This window comes from Heliconius melpomene, unplaced genomic scaffold (genome assembly GCF_056956725.1).
Source record: "Heliconius melpomene rosina isolate 202511_hmr_F unplaced genomic scaffold, ASM5695672v1 ptg000023l, whole genome shotgun sequence".
NCBI lineage: Eukaryota > Metazoa > Arthropoda > Insecta > Lepidoptera > Nymphalidae > Heliconius > Heliconius melpomene.
The window spans coordinates 284,545-311,020 of NW_028181861.1; the positions used below are offsets into that span (position 1 = coordinate 284,545).

General features: G+C 37.4%; 2 protein-coding genes across 2 annotated transcripts; both read left to right on the plus strand.

The window, feature by feature from the left end:
• The first annotated feature begins 7,290 nt into the window (after positions 1–7,290).
• LOC146526591 (uncharacterized) lies at positions 7,291–8,094 on the plus strand. The gene has a single exon (XM_085206983.1). The coding sequence runs from the start codon at positions 7,291–7,293 to the stop codon at positions 8,092–8,094; it is 804 nt and encodes a 267-aa protein (XP_085063109.1).
• A 6,238-nt stretch (positions 8,095–14,332) lies between these two features.
• LOC146526592 (uncharacterized) lies at positions 14,333–15,364 on the plus strand. Its single transcript, XM_085206987.1, has one exon. It carries the CDS (start codon positions 14,663–14,665, stop codon positions 15,251–15,253), a length of 591 nt encoding a protein of 196 aa, XP_085063113.1. The 5' UTR covers positions 14,333–14,662; the 3' UTR covers positions 15,254–15,364.
• The last annotated feature ends 11,112 nt before the right edge of the window (positions 15,365–26,476 follow it).

Below are 26,476 nucleotides of genomic sequence, written 5' to 3' on the forward strand. Positions count from 1 at the left end.
AAGCGAGACATTTTGTGATATATACTGATTATTAAAGTTAAGTTAAGTTTTTGAACGAAAGTTTTAGTTCTTAAGTTGGCCATCGGCGCCACTATCTTTGTAAGAGAACGTGATTATACTAAATTGAATGTAATTGTTGTGGAGAAATAAAAGTTTTTCTTAAAAGAAATCTTACAGTTTATTTATAATAAAAGCCTAAATCTAATAGGTTATGGGCCCAGGAACGTTATCGGCATATAATAAATTGTGAAGAGCAAATATTTACAACAATTTAACAAGAAAGTGTTCCGCTTGTATAACCTCAAACAATGGAGGTTACAAATGCAATGCAAGTTGAAAAGTTTGAAGGAAGAAACTTTCGCCAATGGAAATTCCATGTAAACTGCGCATTGAAGGCAAAGGGCTTGGATATAAAAAAGGCAAAACCCGAAGGAAACACAACACAATGGTTAAAAGAAGATGGCATGCCAATGTTCATCATAACTTCATCTATGAAATTAAATCAAATATCATTGATTGAAAACTGTGAAACTGCATTGGAGATAATGAACAAATTGGAATCTATCTACGAACAGAAATCAGAGTATAATAAAATGATGGTTCAAGAGAAATTTTACCAATACAAGATGTCACCAACGGACAACATTGCCCAACATATCTCAAAGGTGAAGAACTTGGCGAAACAGTTACGTGAAAGTGGAGAAACCGTGAGTGAAATGGCAGTAATGACTAAAATAATTTCAACTCTGCCAGCGAGTTACAGATCTCTCCGCCAAGCATGGTTATCCTTAGATCCAGCTAAGCAAACAATACATAATCTGACTTCGAGATTGTTAGATGAAGAGGCGAGTTTGACAACTGAAGAAGAAAGTGTAACTGCATTATTAGTTGCGAAGAAGCCTGTATCACAATACAACAAACAGAGTACCAATAGTAATAGAAGTTCTACAAGTCAAACACAACATAGATTTATATGTTATAACTGCAACAAACGGGGGCACTTTGCACGAGATAGCAAGGCACCAAAGAAATCTGGGAAGAAATCTCAAGAGCAGAAGAATATGTTAGCGTTTAGTGCAGAACATTGTTTACATTCTGTTACAGACACAGGTGTATGGATTCTTGATAGTGGAGCATCCGCTCACATGTCATATAGGCGTGATTTCTTTCATAAGTTGCAAGATTATAAAACTGACCCTTGTAATAACAGAAAAGTGCGGTTAGGAAATCAAAAGGAGATTGAAGTACAAGGAAAAGGCACTGTGATGATTAAGAAACATGTAAATGGACAGTGGGAAGAATCCATACTGACTGAAGTGCTGTTTGTGCCAGATTTGCGTCGAAATCTATTCTCTGAAGGAGCGGCCACAAAGAAAGGTTATGTTATAGTAAAAAAAAATAATAATGCTTTAATACTTAAAGATAACTCAGTAGTACTGACTGCAAGTATAAAAGAAAATAATCTTTATGAACTAGATGTCAAAACTGTTTGTCAAGAGAGCTGTAATGTGGTCCAAACAACTTTGAAGTTATGGCATGAGCGCCTAGGACACTTGAACATAAAAGAGGTAAAAAATATGGCTAAAAATGGTGAAATTACGCTCCCAATGACTGAAAATGATAAAGAGTTTATCTGTGAAGCTTGCCAATATGGTAAACAGAGCCGGCTGCCGTTCCAAAAATCAGATAGGAACCCCCATATACCTGGAGAAGTTGTATACAGTGATGTATGTGGACCTTTAGAACATGCATCTGTATCGGGCGCAAGATATTTTGTCTTGTTTAAGGATGGAGCAACAAGTTACAGGCACGTATATATTATAAAGTATAAAAGTGATGTGATCAGCTGTTTTAAGAAATACAACAAGATTGTAGAGAATACATTTCAGCATAGTATAAAGGTATTGCACACAGACAATGGCCGTGAATATGTAAATCAAGAGTTCAGGGATTATCTTGATGAAAACGGAATAATTCATGAATGCACTGCACCGTATACCCCTGAACAGAATGGCCGAGCTGAAAGGGAACTGCGCACTATCATGGAATGTGCACGATCCATGTTGCATGGAAAAGATATGCCACTATATCTGTGGGCTGAAGCTGTATGTTGTTCCGTGTACTTGCTTAATCGGAGCTCGTCTAGCCAGACTAAGAATGTATTTATTTATTTATTTATTTATTTATATTTTAGGGAAAAAAAAAAAAAAAAAAAAAAAAAAAAAAAAAAACGTGGATTGAAGGATTAAGGGCAGTAGGTAAAATAAAATACAATCGCAACGATATTATGAATATTGCCACAACTTTTTTCACGCAACTGTATAGTGCCGAAAGTAAAACTGATATTATTTATGAAGAACATTTGTCGTATACACCAACACAAAGTGGCATAAATCCAATAGAAGGCAAAGAAGTAATAGAGGCCATAAAAAAGCTAAAATCTGACAAAAGCCCGGGATCAGATAATATTACCAATGACAGCTTAAAAACAGGTATCACCATACTAGAAGCTCCATTGGTAAAATTATTTAATATGATCTTGGATTCTTCCGAAATACCTTATCAGTGGTCTGAATCGCACATTATACTGATTTACAAAAAAGGCGATTCTAAGAATATTGGAAATTACAGGCCCATTAGTCTTATGTCAACCATATACAAACTTTTTGCAACAATTATAAGCCAGAGAATAAGCTCTACTTTAGAACAAAAGCAACCTATTGAACAGGCGGGTTTCAGGAAAGGATATTCAACTATAGACCACATCCATACCTTAGAATTGATAATTGAAAAGTATCAGGAATTTCAAAGACCCTTATATATAGCGTTTATAGACTATCAAAAAGCTTTTGATACAGTGTCGCACGAAAGCATATGGGAAACTTTAAAAGCTCAAAAGGTAGAAAGAGAGTACATCACGATTCTTAGAAATATTTATAATAACTGCACTGGTAGAGTGAAGCTGGAAACTATTGGGCCAAGCTTTCCTGTAGAAAGAGGCGTACGCCAAGGCGATCCACTTTCCCCCAAAATTTTTATTGCAATACTAGAATCTATAATAAATAAGCTAAACTGGAGTAACAAAGGACTATATATCAGAGGGAAATGGTTAAGTCACCTCAGATTTGCAGATGACTTGGTATTGCTCTCTGAAAATAGCGCTCAACTGCAAGACATGGTCGAAACACTTCATGTAGCTAGCAAAAAAGTGGGCCTTGAAATGAATGTCACCAAAACAAAAACTATGTCAAATTGCACTAAAACAAATATAAAAATAGAAGGTGAAACAATAGAATATGTTGACCAGTACACATACCTAGGCAAACAAATTAGTTTTAATAGGATCAATAATGAGCTAGAAATAGAAAGAAGGGTCAAAAACACATGGTCGAAATACTGGAGCCTCAAGGAAATATTTAAAAATGATATACCTATAAATCTAAAAAAGAAAGTGATGGATTCGTGCCTGATCCCAAGTCTTACATATGCATGCCAAACCTGGAAATTCACAAATAAAATTCGAAGCAAGATAACATCATGCCAAAGAGGAATGGAGCGGAGTATGATGAACGTTAAAAGGTTACAAAAAATAAGGCACACTGATATAAGAGCTGAAACAAAAGCAATTGATGCTCTGGAGCAAGCACAAAAGCTTAAGTGGAAGTGGGCCGGTCATGTGGCACGACTCCAAGATAGTAGATGGACAAAGATGGTGACGTTATGGCGGGGACCACAGGGTAAGCGTCATAAAGGCAGACCTTACACACGTTGGGAAGATGATGTTAAAAAAATTGCTGGACCTAAATGGATACATACGGCCCAGGACCGAAAGAGGTGGCAATCCTTGGAAGAGGCCTTTACCTGAGGGGGGTTCCTAATTAACACAATTTAGAAATATTATTTTTTATTAAAATAGAATAGTAAAATTGAATTGAAGTTAGTTTTTATAAAGTAAAAAACACTGTAAAAATTTTGTTATAAATTAGGAAATAAAAGGCTTTTTTATTTTTTATTTATTTTATTTTTATTTTATATTTTAGGGAAACACACAGAATACAAAATACACAAACATTACAAATTTAAAAGATGATACATAATCCAATTAAGTTTCCACATACAATTTATAGATACAAACAATAAACACAAGATAAAATATACTACAAAATTACAAGTTACATTAAGAAAAAAAATTCAATTTATTAATTCAATACATACACACACACATATATATATATATATATATACATACACACACACACACACACACACATATATATATATATCAAATCAAATGAAATAATCCAATTTGCACTATACAAAATGAAATATACATAATTTATATAAATTAATCACAAGTACAGCAAGATGATATTACATTTATCACCACATGAACTATGGTATGGTAAGAAACCACGTCTTGATCATGTCAAAGTTTTTGGATCAGAAGGATATGTTCATGTCCCTGATAAAAAAAGAAAGAAACTGGATAAAAAGAGTAAAAAAATGATTTTAGTAGGATATGACCAGTATAATTATAGAATGTTTGATATTGAAACAAAGAAAATAACTATATCAAGAAATGTAAGATTCAATGAAAACAACATGACTGTAACTGAAAATGGTAAGAAAATCCAAATAATTTCTATTGAAGAACTACATGAAAATGGAACTACTCAAACTGAAGAGCCAATGAGCTCAGAACAGCAAATTTCAGTGGATCAGTCTAGTCCAAGAAGCTTAGAGCAAACTCAAAGTGATGACAGTTTGCAAAGTTGTTATGATGAGAATGATGAAACTTATGAGCCAAGTAGAACTTTGGAAGATATTGAAGAACGTAACATTACACTGAGACCAAGACGAAATAGAATTCATGAGGCAAACCTAGTAGAGTTCAATACTCCAATAACGTTTGAAGAAGCCATGCAGTGTAATGATAGTGATAAATGGAAAGAAGCTATTTTAGAAGAGCTGCAATCCCATTATGAAAATAATACTTGATCCATAATAAAAAGAGACAATCAGAAAGCTATCACCTCTAAATGGGTATTTTGTATAAAAAGAAATGAAGATGGAAGCATAGATAGATATAAAGCTAGGTTATGTGCTCGAGGATTTGCTCAGGTGAAAGATATTGATTACAAGGAGACATTCTCACCGACGGTAAGGTATGACTCCATTAGAATTTTATTAAGTATAGCAGCAAGAGAAAATTATGAAATAGAGCAGTTCGACGTGAAAACTGCCTTCCTGTATGGAGAGCTTGCTGAGGATGTGTATATGGAAGTCCCCGAGGGTGTCAAGGCTGCATCAGGAAGCATATGTAAGTTAAATAAATCATTATATGGTTTAAAGCAATCATCTCGTTGCTGGAACAAAACGTTCAAGTCGTTTTTATTAACTTATGGTTTTAAAATGTGCCATTGAGATAATTGCATCTTTGTTGGTAATTTCCAAAATTATAAAGTCATTTTGATATTATATGTTGATGATGCTTTATTATTTTCAAAAAACAAACCTGTTTTATCTGCTATAATAAATGATCTGAAAAATGTTTTTAAGATTAAAGTGTTGAACTTGTATTCTTTTGTTGGCATGGAAATAAGTAAATTGCCTGATTGCATAATTATTCATCAAAAACGGTATACAGAGCAAATAATAGAAAGATTTGGTATGTCACAGGCAAATCCATGTAATACTTCTACTGATAGTAATGTTATTTTGACTAAAAATGAAAACATTGACTTTGTCCCTGATTTTCCTTATAGAGAAGCAGTGGGAGCATTACTGTTCCTGTCGTCTGTTAGTAGACCAGATATAGCTTATGCTATTAACATAGTAAGCCGGTACATAAACAATCCCAGTAAAGACCATGTTAATGCTGTAAAAAGAATAATTCGTTATCTAATAAAAAGTAAAGATATGTGTATAACTTATAATTATAGATCTGAATTAGTGGGTTTTTGTGATTCAGACTTTGCAGCAGATTTAGACTCGCGCAAGTCAAATACAGGATATGTGTTTATGTTCAATGGGGGGCCTATTACCTGGGCCAGTTGGAAACAAAATACTGTGGCATTGTCTACCACTGAATCTGAATATATGGCAGCTAGTGAAGCAGCCAAAAAATTTTATGGCTTAGACAACTTTTGTATGATATTGAACAGCCACAAAATTCAGTTACTCTGTTTATTGATAACCAGAGTGCCATTAAGCTTATACATAATCCTATCACAAAAGGTCGAAACATATCGATGTACGATATAATTTTATAAGAGAAAAAGTTGAAGAAAATATAATACAAATAAAATATGTAAAAAGTGCATGTCAACTTGCTGACTTTCTCACAAAATCATTGCCTGCAGCAAAGTTTGAAATTAATAGAGATAGTATTTTAAATAAATTGTAACTTTTGAAGAAGTTTGTGTAAATTTTTATAGACTTTGTACTATAAAATTTAAGTGGGAGTATTAAAGTTAAGTTTTTGAACGAAAGTTTTAGTTCTTAAGTTGGCCATCGGCGCCACTATCTTTGTAAGAGAACGTGATTATACTAAATTGAATGTAATTGTTGTGGAGAAATAAAAGTTTTTCTTAAAAGAAATCTTACAGTTTATTTATAATAAAAGCCTAAATCTAATACTGATCATCAGCTGATCAGCCAATCAGTTTTGCTTTTCATGAGAGAAAAGCAAACTGTTCGCCTCGTCAGTATCGCTATCTCGATTACATTTCGCAGTTCACCACCGATATCAGACACATTTCCGGTAAGGACAACATTGTCACGTATCGATGAACTGCAAATGCCTATCGACCTCCACTTGCTCGCTTCTTCCCAAAGCTCAGATCCTGAGCTTAATCAACTTCTAGATGGTGATTCATCACTCCGCCTAGAAAAATTCCCACTCCCTAACAGTCCAACTATGCTCTATTGTGATGTAAGCACAAAGACACCCAGACCTTTCGTTACCAAAACATTACGAAAATCGCTCTTCGACAACTTACATAACCTAAGCCACCCTGGTGCCAATGCTACAGCTAAGCTAGCGCAGCGCAGCGCTTTGTCTGGCCAGGTATTCGTAAGGATTGTCGAGAGTGGTCTCGAAAATGTCTAGCTTGTCAAAAAGCTAAGGTCCATCGTCACGTATTTTCACCCTTAGGCACGTTCGATTTACCTCGAGCGAGATTTGCTTTCATTCACGTAGACATAGTTGGACCCCTACCCCCATCACAAGGCTATCGCTATTGTCTTACAATAGTAGACCGTTTTACACGATGGCCTGAGGTGATACCAATGTCAGATATGACAGCTGAAACCGTTGGCAAGGCACTTATATCATGGATATCCAGATTTGGATGTCCATATGATATAGCGACTGATCGTGGTCGGCAGTTTGAATCCACGCTCTTCCAATATCTTGGAAGAATGATTGGATTCAAACATCGCCGTACAACCGCGTATCATCCAGCCTGCAACGGTTTAGTGGAGAGATTTCACCGCCAGCTGAAGGCATCTCTCATGTGTCATGCGGACAGCAATTGGTATGACACACTGCCTTTAGTTCTTTTGGGAATCAGGAGCTCATTCAAGGAAGAACTTCAAGCTTCTTCCGCTGAGCTTGTTTATGGAGAGCCGCTACGGCTTCCGGGAGAATTTTTCCACCCCACACCTCCACAAAGCACAGATCTTTCTGACTTTGCCACCCGAATACGACATTTCGCTTCCCAGTTGCGACCGTCACCAGCTGCACGACACAGCAAAAATAAGATTTTTATATTCAAGGATCTGAGTTCGTGCAGCCATGTCTTTCTCAGGAATGACTCAGTTAGAGGTGCATTACAACCTCCTTATTCTGGTCCTTTTGAAGTTTTGGAGAGAAATGATAAAAAATTTACAATCATGGTTAGGAGCAAACACGTGACTGTATCGATCGATCGCGTTAAACCTGCATACGTACTTGCAGATCCAAATCCTACTCCTCCCTACAGCCACAAGCTCAGTCCAACTCCCGATCCCTCTTCAAATCCTCAGACTCCTGCTACTACAACTCGGGAAGAAAAAAAAACCCCTCTCTGGACGCGTAGTTCGGTTTCCTAACTACTTTCGCCCGTAGGACGCTCTCTGGGGGGGAGTGATGTGGGCTACTCCCACTAATTCTAATTTATTTATTTAATATTTAATTATATATTTACATGTCCCATATTTATTTATTAATTTAAAATCACTTTATTATATTAATATTAATTATTTAATTACGTTTGCGGCAGTCGAGGGATTGAAAAAAAACCGAATAATTATTAATTATATATTAATACAATTATCTTAAAACTAACGACTGCTTTAATCGAAGTGAGAATAAAGAGTGTTTTTAACTTCTAATAAGATATTATAATTACGAGAATTAAAACACAGGTGCATTGGACAATTCGAAGAAATCGCTGGGTGGTCGCCCGAGATCAGGCGAGTCACTTTGGTACGTCAGCATATTCGTAGGGTTAGGGTTCCGTAACTCCTCCACCCCTAGAGAGGCAACTATTTGAGAATGTTGAGTGAAAAAGTTGCCGGAGTACTCGCTTCCTTAGGATCTTCTGGGTTATCTCCATTTTCTTGTACTTTTTATATTGTAATAAAATGATGAGTGCACCTGCACTGAATAATATTTCGTATACTGGTATGGTTGTATGATATACTGTAGAATCCTTTTCGTGTTCAATGTGTAGCGGTGATTGCATCACAATTTTATCCTTGATTCTATGGAGTCCATGAAGATTTATAGATGATATATTAATAGTTGTATCTGATGATTGAGTTCTACTTGGCAGAGATACCAGCTGCTATGTTTCGGGCATTCGGCCTCTATGTACAAGAATGAATTCTCGTTTGTTGCAATGAAAGGAGAGGATGGGATAAGAGCCTGTGATTTTTTTATTATTATTTACTACTAATAACTAATCTATATAACAAAAAAAAAATATCTTTAGAAATAATAGGAAATCGGAATATAAAAACTATTTTCTTATTAGCATAGTAAGAAGCCGGTTGAATTATAAGAAACTAACTTAATATATCTATACTAATCATAGAATGGTGCATGCTTGATGCATGTATAAAAGCTAAACTATTTTCTATTCTTAATAATTCGTTCCTTAAATCGTCTATGTTTTTACTTAATATTACTAATAGTTGGCCAAATTTCGCATATTTAATTAAAGTCAAACCATTATTCATTTTGTTAGAAAGTATTAACATTAAGGTACTATTAATTTTACTTTGATTTTCTACTAGTTGAGTAAAAACGCTATTATATTTAGTGATCCATTCTTTGCTTATGCTTAATTGATTATTAATTTCATTTGTAATTTTATCTTGATTACTTTCTAATAATTTTATAGCTTCGTTATACTTTAAAGCATCAGTATAGTCTAAGTTCCCTGTAATACTTTTTATAACTCTTCCGAGTCCATCAATGATTCCTCTTTTAGATCTAGTGGGTTGTAAGGATTTAATTTGAAGTAATATCTCGTCTAATTTGTTAAGCAAGTTATTTATCTGTATTTCATATACTGAACTGAACTGGTTTTTATAATTGTGTGAATGATTCTGTAGACTGTGTGTGCTATCTTTTTATATTTAATGTCCGCGAATTTAATGTCCTGAAGATGTACCAGGGGTAGCATCGCAAACACGATGATCCTGTAACAAATTTGCTTCTTTAGGGATTCGCTTTAGTCGCGATTTTGCTATAGGGCCACGTCTCTTTTTAGTGTAAATATGTATGGGTAAATCGACAAGGACAGTGTCTTGTGTATGTGTATATCTAGGGGCTGTTTTCTGTCTTTCAGCTAATGGATCGGGTACATATTCTATCTCAGGTTCGCGTGTATTATTTCTATTTTCAATAAGGATCGCTCGGTCACTAAGGGATGATTGGTTAATGATGTCGTACTCTTTTTTCATCCGCTCTTTATAGGTCTGTAAGTATTGTTGTAACATTTGTCGAATGAGGTCAATGTCAAGACAGTCTCGGGGGTCAAAATGTCCATTTAATAGATCAAAAGGTCTATGAAATTTATTAAGAGGTCTATCGTGACTACTGTCTGCCGTTAACGTAGAGGAGTTAGATCGATGAGAGGCGGTTATTGTTGACGAGTTTAATTTTCCAGGAACCGATACTGTAGAGGAATTTGATACCCTGCATAAGGTATCAGATGGATTGCCTAATAGTGAATTTAATTCATCGATTTCGTCTATTAATGACTTTGTTTCTTTTGTATGTATTTCTATTCTAGAGAGAGCGTCCGCGTTAGTATTACTCTTACCTTTTTTATATATCACTGTATAGTCAAATTCGCTTAATCGTAAACGCCATCTCGTAAGCCGTGAATTTGGCTCCTTCAGGTTCATTATCCATTGCAATGGTTTATGGTCTGTAACTATTTTAAATTTCCTACCAAATAAGTAAGGCCTAAAGTACTTTGTTGCCCAAACTATAGCCAATAATTCTTTTTCTATGGTACTATAGTTTTGTTCACTGTCGTTAAGGGTCCTAGAGGCATAGCAAATTGGTCTATCGGATCCTATAGGGCCTTGTGATAAAATAGCACCTATAGCCACATTGGATGCATCAGTTGTGAGGTTAAATTCTTTATTGAAGTCGGGGTATTGAAGTATTGGGTCATTTGTTAAAACGGTTTTACACTTTTCAAAACTAGATATGTATTCGTCATTTAAAATAATTTTCCTACCTTTTTTTAGACGGGTTTTGTTAATTTTGCGAAGTCTGGAATAAATTTACGATAATATCCAACTAAGCCTAGGAATTGTTTTATTTCTTTTGATGTTTTCGGTATGGGATATTTTTCTATTGCAGCTATTTTTTCGGGGTTAGGTTTAACTCCGTCTGCACTTATAATATAACCTAGAAAAGCTGTCTCTCGTTTTAAATATTCTGACTTATCCATTTGGATTTTAAAGTTGGATTCTCGAAGTCTCTGGAAGACTTTACTTAAATTTACTATATGCTCTTGTAAGGATGTACTAAAAACAATTATATCATCCATATAGACTAGACAAATAGAGTTTTGTAGGCCTTTCAGCACATCGTCCATCACTCGCTGAAAGGTCGCCGGAGAATTTTTTAATCCCATGGGCATACGAAGGAATTCATAATGTCCATGTTCTACATTAAATGCCGTTTTATGTATGTCCTGAGGATCTGTTTGTACCTGATAAAATCCGCTGGCTAAGTCTTAAGTCGTAAAATACTGACACTTTCCTAATTTATCTAATACGTCGTTAATGTTGGGGATAGGATATTTATCGTCTATTGTTTTTTCGTTTAATTTGCGAAAATCAACAACGATTCGCCATTTTCTTTTACCGGATGCGTCGACCTTTTTAGGCACAACCCAAATAGGTGAGCTCCATGCCGAATTAGAGGGTCTTATTATTCCTTGATCGAGCATTTGACCTATTTGTTTCTGTACTTCCTGTCTATGAACATATGGGTATCTATAGCTTTTTGTGTGGACGGGGACTTCGTCGGTGGTTTTAATCGAGTGTTTTAACTTATTTGTAAAAGTAAGAGGCTCGCCTTCTAGATAAAATACGTCAGCGTATTGGCTACATAGTATTTCTAGATTTTTCCGTTCCTCAACATTAAGATGCTCTGTACGAAGTCGCGTCAGAACGTCTTTTACACGTTGCGATTGTTCATTGCATCTAAAAGTGATATTATTAATTTCTGCATAGACGGCTCGGTCCATTGAGAATATTACGTCATTCCTACTAGGATTTTTAACTTCTACGATACCTCTGCTATTCTTAACGGACGTAAGGCATTCACTAATTATGCAATTTGAAATTTTTTGTTCTTTTACGTATGCTTCGCCATCGTGCATATTAAAAGGAATATTTAATAATTTTGATTGTCCTGCTGGGATTATATCTTCGTATAAATTTACATTACGGGAGTCATGTACGTAAATGGGGTTTGAAGCAGTCTTGGTAATAAGTGTTTTATTTTTATAATCTATTACTGCTTCCCATTTGTCTAACAAATCGGTTCCTATGAGTCCATCGAAATAGTCATGAAATTTATATACATAAAATGTTATATTACGCGGGTCATTAAATTCGTTAAAGCTTGGTATAGTTATTGAATAATCACTTCTAGTTTTGGCATGAACATTACATACTTCGAATGGATCGTAGTTTAGAGGAAAATTATTAAGATATTTTTCTACAACAGTTGGACTCAAAAAGGATTGATTGGCTCCTGTATCGATTAATCATTTTAATGGTGGCGATAATATTTGAATATATGGAAGGTGACGTTGCGTATGTAGATTAATTTCTATTTTAAGGTGTCGGACTTGGAGATTTTCTGAAAATCCTGCTCATTATCGTCAGATGTAATCTCATTAACGGTTTCTATTTGTGACGTAGTGGGATTATCGGTATAGTTTTGGGGATAGGCATCATAGTTATAGTCATAGTCATGGTCATAGGGGTATTCTATGTATTCGTTACTGTTATAATACGGTTCAAAGTCTGTATAATAATCGTACGAGTCGTAATCGTCTTCAAAGTTATTAAAATTTATTTCCCTTGATTTAAAATAATTTCTCGGGGGAGGATTACCGTATTTTAGCCAATTATGTCCTGTAAGTGTATGCTGTGTTGGTGGCAGTGGTCGAGACACAAAGTGGCTCACACCGCTCATGGGTCTAAGAAATCCATTGCCTTGATTGGGCTTCTGTGTGTTACTACTTCGAGGCGGTAACTTAAACGTGTGACTGTTAGGGTTGTAGTTCGGAGGTGGTGCACCGAACATTCTTTGTGTGTGCGTGGGTAGTCTAGGGTGTTGGTGTTCATTATTAAATTTAAAAGGCTGTGTGTTAGATCTATTTTGGTATATAGGTATACTTAGTGGAAATGCGCGTGGTGCGAATGTGTGGTGAGTAGCGTTAGGTCTAGCGGTTACGGTTTTGTTAAATTTTGAAACCTCGTAACGGCTGTGCATGTACATAGTATTAAGTTCTTCATGTACATATTCCAGAGCTTTTTCTATAGTTGGTGGTCGCATACAACGAATGCGGGATCCTAATGGTTCTTTAAGACCACGAACATAGGCCTGCATTGTTACTTTTTTATATAAATCGCGCTTTGCTTCGATAGTGGTGGATAGTGTTTCATGTAGTGTAACATAGGTCATTAACATGCTAAACAAATTTTGACAATGGTCATAAAATTCTTGAGGGCTTCTATTACCTTGTGTGGCTAAGGAGAGATCATTGTATAGGGCGGTCTCATCCCTTTGGTCGGAAAAGTTATTAATTAAAAGTGTTTTAATACCTAGCCAACTATCGGGTATTCCGTTTGAATTAATTTTGCTTGCTGCTGTGCCCGTTATCTTATTTAAAATTCCATTTAACAAACATACGTTAGAAAATTCACTACCAGGTAATTCACTAAGATATTGGATCGCTAAATGGTCACAAATTTGAATAAATCGAGTTAAAATATTTGGGTTCCCGTCGAACTCCGGGACAAGGCGGAGGGCCTTAAATATAGTGTCCGGATCGTGAGACATGTTAACTAAATTAATTAAATTAGAATGACTACTATCTAAATTTAATTTTTTTATTTCTTCCGAATTAATATTTCTTAATCTATCTATACTTAACCGACGGGCCTGCCTAGATGGAGGCTCTCGGGTCCTAGATGTGTTAGGATGGAAAATTTTGGTAAGTTATGAATAGGAAGGAGCAACACGAGAACAATTCTTATGTACTCACATAAATTGCATTATCTGGTCTCTTCTCAGTTGAATCGAAGGCTGGATTCTACTCCCGGCTGCCACAGGTCCGTAGATTCTGGATTCTCGAACGGTGCTCGATAGCCACCCCGGCGGCACGCGACGCGATGACAATTATCGAGTAATTAATTTAAACCGATCGCGAACCGGCCCGCGAAAATCCTACCGACTGCGCCAATTACGTTTGCGGCAGTCGAGGGATTGAAAAAAAACCGAATAATTATTAATTATTTATTAATTATATATTAATACAATTATCTTAAAACTAACGACTGCTTTAATCGAAGTGAGAATAAAGAGTGTTTTTAACTTCTAATAAGATATTATAATTACGAGAATTAAAACACAGGTGCATTGGACAATTCGAAGAAATCGCTGGGTGGTCGCCCGAGATCAGGCGAGTCACTTTGGTACGTCAGCATATTCGTAGGGTTAGGGTTCCGTAACTATTTCTAAAACAAAATTATTTATTTATTTCCTATACAAAACACACAACTCTCATATTATTTAAAAACTTAATTTACTATAATGTAATTGCTACTGTAGTGGTCATCGCGACCTTGAACGTTTGACCCACTTTCTGTCGCAAGACTCACGCGGCGAGCGCTGCGCGTACGCCGGTGACCAGTCCGCATAGCTACCGCGACACCGAACGCACGCCCCTTTCGCGCTTCACGCTAATTCGTTATCCAAGTTATTGTATTGTGTTTGAATAAACTCTATTTGTGTTCAAATATCGTGGACTTATTATTTCAAGCCTTAATAATAGTTTTGCATAATAACTTAACCATAAAACTATATTGGTGACCCCGTAAAGAACACGTGTGCGCGTCGCGTATTTAAAAGATGGCGAACGAAGCTAATGATAATGGCGGCGGAAGCCAAGTGTGCAAAATCGGTTTGAAGATACCTCCATTTTGGGCTCAAGAACCTGCGCTGTGGTTCGCTCAGATCGAAGGGCAATTTATTATATCGGGAATTACATCGGATTCGACGAAATTCTACCACGTTGTTGCACAATTAGACCAACAATTTGCCGCTGAAGTGAAAGACGTCATTACCGATCCACCCTCAACTGGCAAATATGATAAGCTAAAAATAGAATTAATAAACCGTTTATCCCAGTCGCAAGAAAAGAAAGTGAAGCAATTATTGGACCATGAGGAATTAGGAGACCGTAAACCATCGCAATTTTTACGGCATTTACGGACATTAGCTGGCAAATCAATACCGGACACATTTTTACGGACGCTGTGGTCAAATAGGTTACCTCATGGCATTCAGACGGTGATTGCGGCGCAGACAGGTTCCTTAGAGGAAGTGGCAGAACTGGCTGATAGGGTCTATGAGATTGCACCTCCCACACCAGTAGTCTCAAGAGTGGATCCAGGTTCTAGCAGCAGCACGAGTGGACGGCTACTGCTGGTACCACAGTAGATTTGGTGAACGGGCCAGCAGATGTACAACGCCGTGTACTTACCGAACGGCATCGGCGTTAAACGCCAACGGCAGCCGGAAGTAGCGGCGAACGACTGCCACAACGCACCTGGCCGCATATTTGTTACTGATAATGTAACTAAAATGTGTTTTCTTGTAGATACAGGATCTGATCTTTGTGTATATCCACTTCGAGCTCTTCGTGAAACACGCGCCAGGGTGAACTATGACCTGTTTGCTGCAAACGGATCGCAGATAGCTACTTACGGCTGGGTACATCTGCAATTGAGCATTGGCCTGCGACGCACATATAGGTGGAGGTTTGTCGTAGCTGATATAACAAAGCCAATTATAGGTGCTGATTTTCTCAAATTTTATAACCTGCTTGTAGATCTGAGGAACTACCGCTTAGTAGACGGCCTTACCTTACTGTCTACGCTGGCTCGTCCAGCAGGAGAAAAAGCAGCCGAGGTCGCTTCAGTCAAGGCAGTGTCGGGTGAAAGCAAGTATCACCAGCTACTTCGTGAGTATCCTGACATCACTCGACCTGCAGGGACTCAAAGTGAGGTAAAACATAATACTACTCACCATATACGCACAACTCCTGGACCACCTGTATCCTCCCGCCCACGTCGACTTCCACCAGATAAGCTGAAAATTGCTCAAAAAGAATTTGAGGATATGCTGATGAATGGTACGGCACGTAGATCTGACAGTGCCTGGGCATCACCCCTACACCTGGTTCCCAAGAAGGAGAACGGTTGGAGACCTTGCGGGGATTACAGGGCTTTGAACTCAAGGACGATACCGGATAAGTATCCCATCAGACACATCCAAGACTTCGCACATCAACTCGCCGGCAGCAAAGTGTACTCAAAGGTTGATTTAGTAAAGGCGTACAACCAAATTCCAGTGAATTCCGCGGACATCGAGAAGACAGCGATCACCACTCCGTTCGGACTGTTCGAGTTTCCTTTTATGACCTTCGGGTTAAGAAACGCGGCGCAGTCCTTCCAACGCTTCATCGATGAAGTTCTTCGAGGTTTACCATTCTGCTACGGATTCCTAGACGATATCCTGATTTTCTCCGAGTCAGAAAGTCAGCATTATAGTCACCTGCAACAATTGTTCAAGCGCTTGGCAGAATATGGAATACTCGTTAACACCGCCAAGTGCGAGTTCGGCAAGTCACAAATAATTTTCCTCGGACATGAAGTGTCAGCGGACGGCATTCGTCCTCTCGCAGATAAGGTACAGGCTATAAAGGACTTTCCGATTCCTAATACGGTGAAAGAGTTGCGTCGATTCCTCGGCATGTACAACTTTTACCGTCGTTTTATACCTGGTGCAGCAGAAGTTCAAGCACCGTTGAATATACTTCTTTCCGGACCGAAGACGAAATCTTCGCAAAGTATTACATTAACAGCTGAAATGGAAGATGCCTTCATCAAATGCAAATTAAGTCTAGCTAATGCTACTTTATTAGCTCATCCAATTGCAGATGCAGAGTTAGCAATGTACACAGATGCTTCTGACACTTCGATTGGTGCGGCGCTACAACAACGTACCGGCGGCTCGTGGAAGCCGTTAGCTTTTTTCTCGCGGCGTTTGTCAAGTGCCCAGAAGAAATACAGCCCTTACGACCGGGAGCTGCTGGCCATTTATGACGCCATTCGTCACTTTAGGCATATGGTAGAGGCTCGTACATTCACAGTTTATACCGATCACAGGCCGTTGACATATGTTTTCCAGCATAACCGGGAGAAATGCTCGCCACGTCAGTTTCGTTACTTAGATTTTATATCACAATTTACCACTGACATACGCTATGTGGCGGGCAAGGAAAACGTAGTTGCGGATGCCCTGTCGAGAATAGAAGCCGTATCAGTATCAATAGACTATGAGAATCTTGCACAATCTCAAGACAAGGATCCAGAACTGCAAGAACTTCTTAAAGATCAGACTACAGGACTCAAACTAATGAAAATAAAAACCACTGATTGGAATAGTAGCATCTACTGTGATGTTTCGCACCAGCCACGACCGTACTTGACAGCTGAGTTCCGAAAATCAATTTTCGATGCATTACATCGGTTAAGCCACCCAGGGATTAAGGCAACTGTCAAAGTGATAACACAGCGGTTCGTGTGGCCTGGAATAAAGAAAGACTGCCGAGATTGGGCAAAGAAATGCACAGATTGCCAAATTTCCAAAATTTCCCGCCATACCCATTCTCCTACTTCCACTTTCCAGACTCCTTCCGACCGTTTCTCCCACGTCCACATGGATATTGTGGGCCCGTTACCGTTTTCTTATGGTTTCAGGTATTGCCTCACTGCAATCGACCGGTTTACGCGATGGCCTGAGGCGTACCCACTCGTCGACATCACCGCCGAATCCTGTGCCCGCGCTTTCATCGCTGGCTGGGTATCCCGCTTCGGCTGTCCTCACAAAATCACCACTGACAGAGGGCGGCAGTTTGAGTGCGAGCTATTTCGTACTCTGACCACCATCTTGGGTACACAGCATCGACCTACCACGGCATATCACCCTGCTTGCAACGGCATGGTGGAGCGTCTTCACCGTCAGTTGAAAGCTGCCATCATGTGTCACTCAACCACCAGCTGGACAGAGGTACTTCCCCTGGTATTATTAGGGATTCGAAGCGCCTGGAAGGAAGACATAGGGTCGTCCGCAGCAGAACTTGTCTACGGCGAGCCACTCCGACTTCCTGGAGAGTTCTTCGTGCCAGCCAATGACCAGACCCTGGATTTGACAGATTTTACATCTCGTCTTCGTCTCCATATGGCGCGTCTGGCGCCAAAACCTGCAAGTAGACATCAAAATAAAACATTTTACATACCCAAGGAGCTGGCCACGGCAGAATATGTTTTTCTTCGGCAAGATGCTAGTCGACACTCGCTGGAACCCCCGTATACTGGACCCTACAAGGTGCTAGAGAGGAAGGAGAAGACTCTCAAGTTGGCTCTGCGCAACAGGACGGTCACTGTTTCCATTGACCGCGTCAAACCAGCCTATATAGCCAAAGACGGGTTAGAAGCAGAAGACATTCTTCAAAAGCATGCTGCTATCACACCAGCTGCAACTCCTGGCTCGGAAGCTGCAGTGAAGAGGACGAGAAGCGGCAGGATAGTCAGGTTCCCCGATTACTATCGCCCTCCGTAACCTTCGGTCTCAGCGGGGGGGTAGTGTAGTGGTCATCGCGACCTTGAACGTTTGACCCACTTTCTGTCGCAAGACTCACGCGGCGAGCGCTGCGCGTACGCCGGTGACCAGTCCGCATAGCTACCGCGACACCGAACGCACGCCCCTTTCGCGCTTCACGCTAATTCGTTATCCAAGTTATTGTATTGTGTTTGAATAAACTCTATTTGTGTTCAAATATCGTGGCCTTAATAATAGTTTTGCATAATAACTTAACCATAAAACTATACTACATTAGGCGAGCGGCGTCATTTTAGTCAACAGGTGATCGTTAGCGTTAGATCGTCGCTAGACGCAAATCACCAGCCAGTGAGTCGCAAACGTCCAACTAACGCAGATCCCTTGTCGCTCGCTATTTTATCGGCCATTTAATTAATTACGTCACTATTTTCAACGTTCTCATATTTTGCGGTATACTCATATTGCGGTTATTATCGTTATAAATTGTTTTTTTGTAATTTTGTTTATGAATAAATTATATATATAAATTTTGGTGGGTAGGTGCAAAAGTAGTAACAGCTGTTTGTAGAGCTCTCTAAATTTTATTATTTTAAAACTAATTTCTACATATAATTTAATACATTAAAGTTATGAACTAAATTTACTTACCTGCCAGCAGTGATTATCCTATAAAAATATCCAGGAATTTATAAGAATAACATCAAAACTACTGACCTTGTGTGACCTTGGTGAAAATCATTTTTTAATAAAACTTTAAGTGTTTATAATGGAATCTATCAAGCACTCCATAGAAGATTTGACACAACAATTCAATTCCCAAATGGCAGAGTTCCAAAAACAATTGAACTCAACACATAACACAGCAAGTCCAACAGCGAGCATAGCAGTGCAATTCAATTTATTTAAATCTTTTGTGTTGAACGCTCTTGAGGGTCTCCAACATCAAGTTCTACTCCTTACTAAACAGTACGATAATTTTGAAATGCGTAGCAGAAGAAAAATCTTGTTAGTGCATGGCGTTGCTGAGGATAAACAAGAAGACACTGCTTCGCAGGTGATCCAAGTCCTAGCCAAACATCTGAAAGTTCCAGATCTCTGTGTTGATGATGTCAGCAGATGCCAGCGCCTGGGGAAGATCTCATCAGGAAATCCTAGGCCCATTTTGCTTAAGCTTAGAGACCAGTCTATGAGGAATCAAATTTGGCACTCAAAGGCCTCTCTTAAAAGCACTGGTATTACTGTCTCCGAATTTTTAACCAAATCTAGGCACGAAGCATTCATGGCAGCGCGACAACGCTTCGGAATCTCTAAGTGTTGGACCAAGGATGGAATTATAATTGTCATTGGTCCAGAAGGCAAGCGACATAGCGTAGTCTCGTGCTCCGAGCTTGATAAAATCACTCCTAATCCTGATGCCCGAGGTCAAGTCAATCCTGCTCCTGCTACGGTCAAGAATCCAGCTATAGCCAAACAGGTCGCCCGCACAAAGAGAATCGTAAAGAAGTAACTTTTAATGTTTTTCTTTTTTTATTTTCACATATATCTTTAGTACTCTCCTCTTTGCTTATATAATTATTAGCCTTTTTTTATATTTTTTTTTATATACCTTTATATTCATATATAACTCTCTTCATTAAAATTGTTATTGTACCCACAATGTTTTGATAATGCTTATTACTTTGTATTTTGTAAACAAATATCACAATGACAGCTGACACTTGTCGGCTGTATGACCATAGATGGCGTAACAAAGTTCTCACTAAAACCTATTTCGTTACACGTTAATCGTTTACTTATTTATATTGTTTTTTTTTTTTTTTATATTATTTTGTTTATTATTTATAATATAAAACACTGCCAGCAGGTGAATGAAGTCTAAACTAACTTATTACAATTGTTATAATATCTGTTAACATATTACTGTATATATATATATATATTTATAACTGTATCTGAAAAGCTTATTTTGTATACATATAGTTTATTTATCTTATTTTACGAATATTATTATTTATATTATTATTAGTATTCTTATTGATTGTATTATTATATTAACTTAAAACTATATCTTATTTTGTACATATATATATTTATACATTTATTTATTATTATTCTATTTATTTTTTTTCTTTGAACTTACACTTGTCTTTTGTTTGGCGTAGTTATGCATACTAATGACAATGTTAGTAGTGATAGTATAAATAGCGACAAACTTCACCAGTGCGATTCTACAGAATCCGATTGCAGTCTCCATAGCATTTCTGATCCTCTCAGCTCCCTCCTAGAAACCAAATTTAATAATTTCCCAAAAAATTTTAATGTTGTCCACATCAATGCGCAAAGTGTACCAGCCCATTACCCAGACATGCTCGACTCATTCAGCTTAAAAAATGTTCACGCTATCCTTATCTCAGAAACATTCCTTAAGCCGAGTTTGCCATCCACTGCATATGCTCTGCCTGGTTTTCACCTCATACGTAATGACCGGACTGAAAAAGGCGGAGGTGGAGTAGCGATTTATCTGCGTAGTCACATCCCCTTCTCATTACTACATAAGTCGCCGTCTGAATACTCAAATTCTTCGGAGCATATCTTGATAGAAGTCCTCTTTGGAACTCTTAAAGTTCTGCTTGGTGTTTTTTATAGTCCCAGCTTACACATAAATTATTTTGACTCACTTTAGGATCTTTTAGATAGATATGTTCCTGGAGCGGATCACTCTATCATTATGGGTGATTTTAACACTTGCTTACTCAAGGATGACTCACGTGCAGCTCGGTTAAAAAATATCATTAACAGTTCCAACTTAAACATTCTTCCCACGAACCCTACCCACTTATTTCCTGGTTGTACCCCATCTCTGTTAGATCTTATGATCGTCTCATCAACTGAACGTCTTGCTACTTTTGGACAAATATCAGCGGAAGCATTCTCTTATCACGACCTCGTTTATCTATCGTATAAAATACGTCCGCCTAAGCTAAAGCCGACGGTGGTGATGCGCAGATGTTTTAATAATATAAATAGTGAGAAGTTATAAATAGTGAGAAGTCATATTAGTCTTTGACACGGCCTAAATAATACTCCTTCACGCAAGTTCCGCGAAAATATCTTATTTAAAATTATTTCCACTCACAATATCTAACAACGGCTTCGAAAATTCAGTGTATAAAGTGTGTTAATATACATTAGTGATACAAACATTGCAATTAAAATGTGTATAATATCGTAAATAACGCAATAATTACTTAGATTTATATATTAATTTTTTTTGTGACAATTTGTGCGGTCAGTTGAATATTTCACTGCCACAGTGGTCAGAGTGCATCAGCGATCGAATCTCACGGTTACGCGCTAAGCAGAAGAACCATTATCGTATGCAGAGCTTTCGTCGAGACGTATGACGTACCCTAATCACTTCGTCATAGATTAAGCTCTGCAGATAAGACACATGTAAGAACAAGCAAGCATTTGCATCTGAGAGGACAACATTATTATCATATTATTTACTCAAACTTATTAAATAATAAAAATGTCACGGTCACAATGGGGTTGTTGTTTACCGGAAGCAGGTAATAATGATGAGTCTATAACATGTTCAAAGTGTAAAAAACGTTATCACTTTGCATGCATATTTCTTGACGCAACACTAGCTAATACAGATACGGGTTGGAGCTGCCCTGAATGTTGTCGTAATTCCTCTAAGAATGTAAAAAAGGATCACACTCCTATTCGCAATGTATCTACTGTGAGAGGAAGTAAAAGACCAGCACTTCAGTCTCCGCCTACACCGGAAAATCGCAGCATAACTCGGGATGATTTACGTGATGCAATAGAAGAAGTTATGAATCAAAAAATGCAAGAATTATTTTCTAAAATGGAAGATAGTATTAGCAAAATTATTGATAGAAAGATAAAACCATTAGAAGATGATATAATTGAAATTAGAAAGTTTTTGAATTTCACTAACGAGAATTATGAAGACATGAAAAATAACATTGATGCTTTTAAGGTCAGAATATCTGAGTTGGAATCTGAAAGAGATGAGCTTGGTTCTACTGTTAATTCTCTTAATCAAAGAATCAATCAAATAGAACAGCAGTCGAGACAGAGTAATATAGAGTTGCAATGCGTGCCGGATAATAAAAATGAAAACCTAATTAAGATAATTTGTGATTTAGGAAAGATTGTCGGTTGTCAACTAAAAGAAAATGATATACTGCGCTGCACCCGCACTGCAAAGCAAAATCAAAGCTCTCCACGCCCACGATCAATAATTGTACAATTGTCAACACCAAGATTGCGAGACGAGCTTCTTGCTGCGTCTATTAAATATAACAAGGGAAAATCTGTAGAAAATAAATTAAATTCTGCACTACTGGGATTGCCTGGAATTAGCAGACCGATCTTTGTCTGCGAACACCTGTCTCCCATGAACAAGGCTCTTCACGCGGCAGCCAGGAAGAGAGCGAAGGAAGCTGGATACAAGTATGTCTGGATTCGGAATGGCAGAGTGTTTTTGAGGAAAAGTGATGAAACCGAATTTATCGTAGTGAAAAATTTAGATATATTAAAAAACATTTGATAATTTGTTTATTTTTAAGTTTATTTAACTAGTTTTTAGCGGTGTTGGTATGTTATTGTCCAGTTCTCTCTTTTTAAAATTCGATTCCAATATAAAATTGTACTATCAAAACTCACGTGGATTAAGAACCAAAACACACAGCTTTCTTCAAGCGGTACTTTGTAATAATTATGACATAATCGTTCTCACAGAAACGTGGCTTAACGACTCGGTTTCTTCCAGTGAGCTTTTTGACGAGAGATATGTAGTTTATAGAAGAGATAGAAGTAACGCCGAACTAATTCACAAAAATGAAGGTGGCGGAGTCCTTGTAGCAATTTCCAGACAAATACACTCCAAACGTATATTTCATTGGGAATCTAAACTTGAAGACCTCTGGGTCATTATTGAAATTCCGATATCACATTCTTTACGTCGGGTTGCTCTCTGTGTAGTATATTTGCCTCCTCCGGTGCATAGTTCAATGTTGGATTACTTTATAGATAATTCTCGTCTTGTTCTCGAAGATTGTGATTGCAGCTGTATCTTAGGTGACTTTAATTTACCTAGTATTAATTGGAATTTATTGAATGATACTTCTTGCGAATATAATGTGCCAGGTTTATGTCAACCTTTAATAGATTTAATTAACATATATGGACTCAAACAGCATAACAGTGTAGTTAATAAGTCCGACAGAATACTCGATCTGGTGTTATCTAATTTTCCAACTTGCATAGTCCGTCCTAGTCACTCAACCCTCAGTAACATTGACCAGTTACATCCTCCTCTGGATGTAGATATTTCATTTGTAGGGCAAACGAAGCTTCCGTTTAATCGCGAATCTTTCAAGTTAAATTTTCATAAAGCCGATTTCATTAATATTTTAAAAGAACTTAAAAAATGTGAATGGGTGCAGATATTTGGGGATGTTAATGATGTTAATGTTATTCTTTCTAAATTTTATAATACCATTGGCGCTATCATTGAAAAATTTGTTCCTAAACAAAAAATTAAAAAATCTCGATATCCACCCTGGTTTAGTAGTAACTTAAGGCACCGTTTAAAAGAAAAATACAACCTTAGACGTCGTTTTCAAAAATATAAAAACCCAATGGACGAACTAGAGTTGCAGTTGCTAGATTCGCGTTGTACACGTTTGGCCATTGATTGCTATAATAAATACATTAGTGACTCAGAAAAAAATATTTTAAAAAACTCGAAATATTTCTGGACCTACGTGAAAGCCAAACGAGGTGGCACGAGCTCTTACCCACTTCATATGACTGATGGATCGGTGACCGCCTCAGATGGTAAGCAAACTTGTGAAATGTTTGCGTCATATTTTGCATCAGTATTCATAAATAATACTACTCAAAACTCTGATTACAGAGATTCTTTGGAGTACATGGAAAAATGTAGTCGGTTTATAACGCTACCTATTATAGACTCTGAAACTCTACTGGGGAAACTCAAAAGTTTAGATGAAAACAAGGGTGCCGGCCCTGATGGGATTCCGCCCGTGTTTATTAAGAGATGTGCTATATACCTGGTAGAACCTTTATTAATTATATTTAATATGTCCTTGCAAACTGGCATTTTTCCGGCTGAATGGAAAAAAGCGAGAGTAGTCCCAATTCACAAAGCAAACAACGTGGATTTAATATCAAATTACAGACCTATTTCCATTTTATCAACTTTAGCTAAGGTACTAGAATCGCTTGTTTGTCCCTCTGTACGTTTTTATTTTAAACAAAGTTTGAGCATTCATCAGCACGGGTTTGTTCCTTCTCGGTCAACATGTACCAATTTAGTTGATCTCACAGAAAATATAGTAGAGGCTCTTGACTCTCACAAGCAAGTGGACGTTGTACGTTTTAGTAAGGCTTTTGATCGTTTGCCTCATGATTTATTGATACAAAAGTTATCTGCTTATGGCATTTCTGGTATTTTTTTACAATGGATCAAGTCTTACTTAGAAAACAGAACATTCTCTGTAGTAGTCAATGGCTTTCACTCTAATTCTCGGAAAGCAACGTCAGGTGTTCCGCAGGGGTCTCATCTGGGTCCAATCTTGTTCACCATGTTTGTTAACGACATACTTAATGCTATAAAATTTTCCAAAACTTTTATGTACGCAGATGACCTAAAATTGAGTAAAGTTATAGACACTGTACAAGATTCAATGATGCTTCAAAAAGATCTTGATGAACTTCTCAATTGGTGTCGGCACAATAAAATGGATCTCAATCCAAATAAGTGTTTTTTTGTACGGTATTCTCGGAAAAGAAATGTCATCTCATTTCAATATAGTATTGTACAAAATAACATTAAAGAACTTGAGCAAATCCGCGATCTGGGTGTATTATTTGATAAAAAATTAACGTTTGTACCTCACATTGAACAAATAGTTAACCGGGGCTCAAAACTACTCGGGTTCGTATTAAGGAACATTAAAGGTTTACGTGATAACAGAGTCCGGATACTGCTGTACACATCTCTTGTTCGCAGCATCTTAGAATATTGTTCAGTAGTATGGAGACCTCACTTTGCGAGCCATTCTCTAGTAATAGAACGAATACAAAAAAGATTCTTACGGTACCTATTATTCTCGAACGGAATTTCAAAAAAGATACTACCTTCTTATTGTCAGCAATTAAATCACTTCCGAATGATTTCTTTAGAAGAACGTAGAAGGCGGTTAGATATATTTTTTGTCTCTAAAATTTTTACCAACGGAATTGACTGCCCTCAGCTACTCAATAAGTTTAATATACGTGTACCAGCGAGGTTTCCCCGTAATATAATAACCCTCCTTTATCCCCCACCCCGGAAAACAGTGTTTGGGTCAAACTCTCCTGTTCCTAGACTTTGCAAGTTGGTTAACGAGTACAGTGACCTATTTGACATTAATGCTGATTCAACTAGCAAGATTCGATTAATATTGAACACCAAAAATCAAACATGCTAAAAATATATTAAATTTAACATTTTTTTTTTAATTTTCTTTTTTGTTTTGTGTTGTTTTCTACGCTTAGGAGTTTATTTTCGGTCTATTATAGCAAGATGTATCTACCTGTAAGTGTTTGTTACATTTAGTCTTAGTTCCATGTACTATGTATCTTTTTTGTATGTATTGATGTAAACAAATGTTGGTGGATCAATAAATAAATAAAAATAAAATAAATAAGTTCATGAGCGATCTGAGTCGTATTAATTGGGATTGCATATTTAGTTCGGATAATGTTAATGATAAGGTAAATATTTTTAATTCCCTTTTGATTGAGCTTTTTGATACTCACGCACCGCTAAGGCCAGTAAAAATAAAACATCTCCCTGCCCCTTGGTTAACTCAGGATATCAAGGTGCTCATGGCCAAACGTAATTCTGCGAAGTCTAAATATAAGAAAGACCCTACTGACGCTAATCTGCAAAGGTACAAAACACTGCGGAACGGATGTAACAAGAGTTGC